Here is a 3,716-nt window from a genome sequence, read left to right on the forward strand (position 1 = left end):
CACTAAGCCACAGGCATCCTCTTGCCTTGCAGGACTCGCTCTGTTCTCCCTGAGTGCAGCAGAAATACTGATGGTTTCTGACATCCAAGAACATTCCCCAGGGTGAGAGGGGAGAAGGAGCTGTAAAAAACCCTAAACCTCTCAAAACGCCTTCTGCCACCTCATTTCCTTATCCCTGGGAGTGCAGATGCTGACAGGTATTTCTGCACCAGGAGCAGCTTCATGTGACAAAGCTGAACCCCAGGACTGTCCCCTGCCCCCGTTCCCATGACCCCACTGCTGCAGAGCAGGGCTGACTCCTCAGCAGCCAGCGGGCACAGGCCCTGCTCCTCATGGCCCCTCCAGCCAGCACCACCCAGGGCTCAGACACGGAGCTGAGGGAAGGTCTGAAAAAGGACAAGGGGTGTGGAGCTGGGGGGTGTGTGTGAGAAATGGCTTAGACTTTGCTCAGAGAAATCTCCCAAAAATTCTCACTTCCTTTTTCTTCTGTGATAGCCCCCATAGCCAAAATCAGCAAATGTCCAACAGCAGTTCCATCACCCAGTTCCTCCTCCTGCCGTTCACAGACACACGGGAGCTGCAGCTCTTGCACTTCTGGCTCTTCCTGGGCATCTACCTGGCTGCGCTCCTGGGCAACGGCCTCATCATCATCACCATAGCCTGTGACCAGCACCTCCACACCCCCATGTACTTCTTCCTGCTCAACCTCTCCCTCATTGACCTGGGCTACATCTCAACCACTGTCCCCAAGTCCATGGCCAATTCCCTCTGGAACACCAGGGCCATCTCCTACACAGGATGTGCTGCCCAAGTGTTTCTGTTTGTCTTTTTAGCTTCAGCAGAGTATTGGCTCCTCACCATCATGGCCTACAACTGCTACGTTGCCATCTGCAAACCCCTGCACTACGGGACCCTCCTGGGCAGCAGAGCTTGTGTCCACATGGCAGCAGCTGCCTGGGCCACTGGGTTTCTCCATGCTCTGCTGCACACGGCCAATACATTTTCACTACCACTCTGCAAGGGCAATGCTGTGGACCAGTTCTTCTGTGAAATCCCCCAGATCCTCAAGCTCTCCTGCTCAGACACCTACCTCAGGGAAGTCTGGGTTCTTGTGATTTCTTTCTCAGTGGCATTCGGCTGTTTTGTGTTCATTGTGCTGTCCTATGTGCAGATCTTCAGGGCCGTGCTGAGGATCCCCTCTGAGCAGAGTCGGCACAAAGCCTTTTCCACGTGCCTCCCTCACCTGGCCGTGGTCTCCCTGTTTACCAGCACTATCATATTTTCCCACCTGAAGCCCCCCTCCATCTCCTCCCCATCCCTGGATCTGGTGGTGTCTGTTCTGTACTCAGTGGTGCCTCCAGCAGTGAACCCCCTCATCTACAGTGTGAGGAACAAGGAGATCAAGGATTCAGTGTGGCAACTAATGAATGGCTGTTTTATGAAGCAATAAACTGCCCATCATCTTCTGCATGGCATATGTAATGTAAATAATTTTCTCACTGAGTGGTTGTGCCCGTGTCCACTGGACACCCTAGAGAACCTGCTGCAGGTCAATCGTCATGGACCGGCCTCTCACAACCACCATTTCCAGCACTGGCTTCTCACTTCAGCTTGAAGAGGTTCTTTGTCCCTCCCTGGCAGCACAACTAATGAGTAGGTCAGATGTCCATGTTTGCATTGTGTAGACAAGATGTAAACAAACGCACAAAGTGCTTCTGAGGTGATGAACCCGAGTGAGCAGAAACACCATCAGCTATTCCTTGGGGTTCCATGAAGGTCAGTGGGACAGACAGTGTTTTGATGTGATTTCATGTTGAAAGTAACATCCTTTGGGGAACCACCTGAATGTAGCACTGGGATGTGCTTCCTGGAACAGAAGATCCCGTGTCCATTCTTTATGCCATGAGGCGTCTCATGTAAGTGCAGAGAAGGGTGACAAATGGAAGGGCTGAGGTGCCTCCCAGACTCCTGGAGTGGCAGCAGGAGATCAGAGGGACACAGTGACTCCTGCATCTGTGTGTACAAGGGAAACACTCTGTCTCTCAACATCCATGGGTGCATAAGGAGTCCATGGTGAGGTTACTTCTCTCTGGTCAGGCTAAAGACCACAAGAAGTCTGTCGGTTGGGGTCCCTGCCTGCAGAGCAGTTTCTGAGATAGTCGAGCTTTCCATGGTAGTGGGAAGAGGCCAGAGAGGGGAAAAAAAATAATAACTGAAAAGGACAACTTGGGAGGTGCATTCTGGATATCAGGAGGAAGAAACGTCAGTGGAAGGGCAGTGCTGCGGTGCAGGAGGTCACCCAGAGGCAGTCGGGATCAGCCCATGGCTTTGTGTTTCAACAAACAGCCAGTGAGGGTGCAGTGAATGAGGCACGGACTCTCGGGAAGGTGCAGTGAGAGACATTTATTACAAACTCAGGCTTGCATTTATACTTGCTATGATTCTTGCTCAAGCATTTGCTGATTTGCCAAGTGAGTCATTACATAAACGATATATTTTGTGTTGCCACCAAAGTTACTGCCATAAACACAGGTTTTGTCTGTCATAAGCTATCCCTCTGTCCTTGATGTATCAATCCTGTATCAGTCCCTCTACCCTTGATGTCTCACATAGCATACGGTACTTGCTTCTTGTATTTTTCCACTAGCGCTTGTTCTCACACTGTCGACTCTCGCAGTTTCTCACAGACCCGATCTTAGCACACTGCCACATCTCCCCTTCATGTTTACTGAGTGCATAGCCATAGCAGTATGTAGTTGCATGGCTATTACCTGATTAGACCTTTTTTCAGTCATTTGTTGTAACAAGATGTCTCTTTAAGACGGTTTAAAAACCCAGTTGGAGATTCCTTACAATCCTGTTTAATCTCCAAAAGTTCTGGCATATTTATAGCTGTAGGTATAGTGTGTCTAATCCTGTATAAAATCCGCTGTCAATAACAATTCAGCCTGTCACTAGATTTAAGAACGTTATGATCCCACCCTGGATCGACCAAGGGACAATTTTGATCTAATGTTCCCTGTATATTCCCTGCCAATATCTGCCCTGTACAACAGTGTTTCAACCTCTTTCCCTGATTATCCTGTTCAAGGGTCAAAACAAATGGATCTGAAGGGGATAAATATAATGCCTATGTATCCTTATTTATTGTGTAATATGCATTATGCAATAGGCAATATATGATTTAAAATACACTTCTTATGATGTATTACATATAAGGCATTACTATACTACACATCACAAAGTATACCCACCTAGATCTGTGCAGCATATTCATATTATTTACAGTGGCCTCCATTGATTACAAAGTTCAATCAGATTCCCCTCGGTTGCTGTTCCCCAGGGAGTCAAACAATCTCTTTCCAACGTCACAAAATACAACCCGGGGCGGGGAGGGGATTCCTTCCGAATCCCTCCTGTCAATTATCCACTACCTATTCACAATCACAATAGCAGACAGTTGCTATACTGTAAGTATTGGACCGGAAAATCACCAAAGACACAAGTAACAACAGCAACAAATCACTAAAGATGCAAACAACGATACAATTAGTAATGCATAAACAACAAAGTCACTAAAGGTACCTTTATCAAATTACTATTTTCTTGTTTTTCTCTTTTATTTAGTGTTTTCTCATTTTTCTCTAATTTCCTTACTTTTATTTTTTCTTTTTTCTTTTTTTTTTCTTTTCTTTTTCCATTTTTAAAGTTACCCA

General features: G+C 47.2%; 1 protein-coding gene across 1 annotated transcript; it reads left to right on the top strand.

Moving 5' to 3' along the window:
- Positions 1-517: 517 nt before the first annotated feature.
- LOC308052528 (olfactory receptor 14C36-like) lies at positions 518-1,450 on the top strand (the record flags this gene model as incomplete). Its single annotated transcript, XM_080364607.1, has 1 exon — positions 518-1,450. The coding sequence occupies one exon, from the start codon at positions 518-520 to the stop codon at positions 1,448-1,450; it is 933 nt and encodes a 310-aa protein (XP_080220733.1).
- Positions 1,451-3,716: the final 2,266 nt, after the last annotated feature.

This window comes from Nesoenas mayeri, assembly GCF_963082525.1.
Source record: "Nesoenas mayeri genome assembly, contig: SCAFFOLD_36, whole genome shotgun sequence".
Taxonomy (NCBI): Eukaryota; Metazoa; Chordata; class Aves; order Columbiformes; family Columbidae; genus Nesoenas; species Nesoenas mayeri.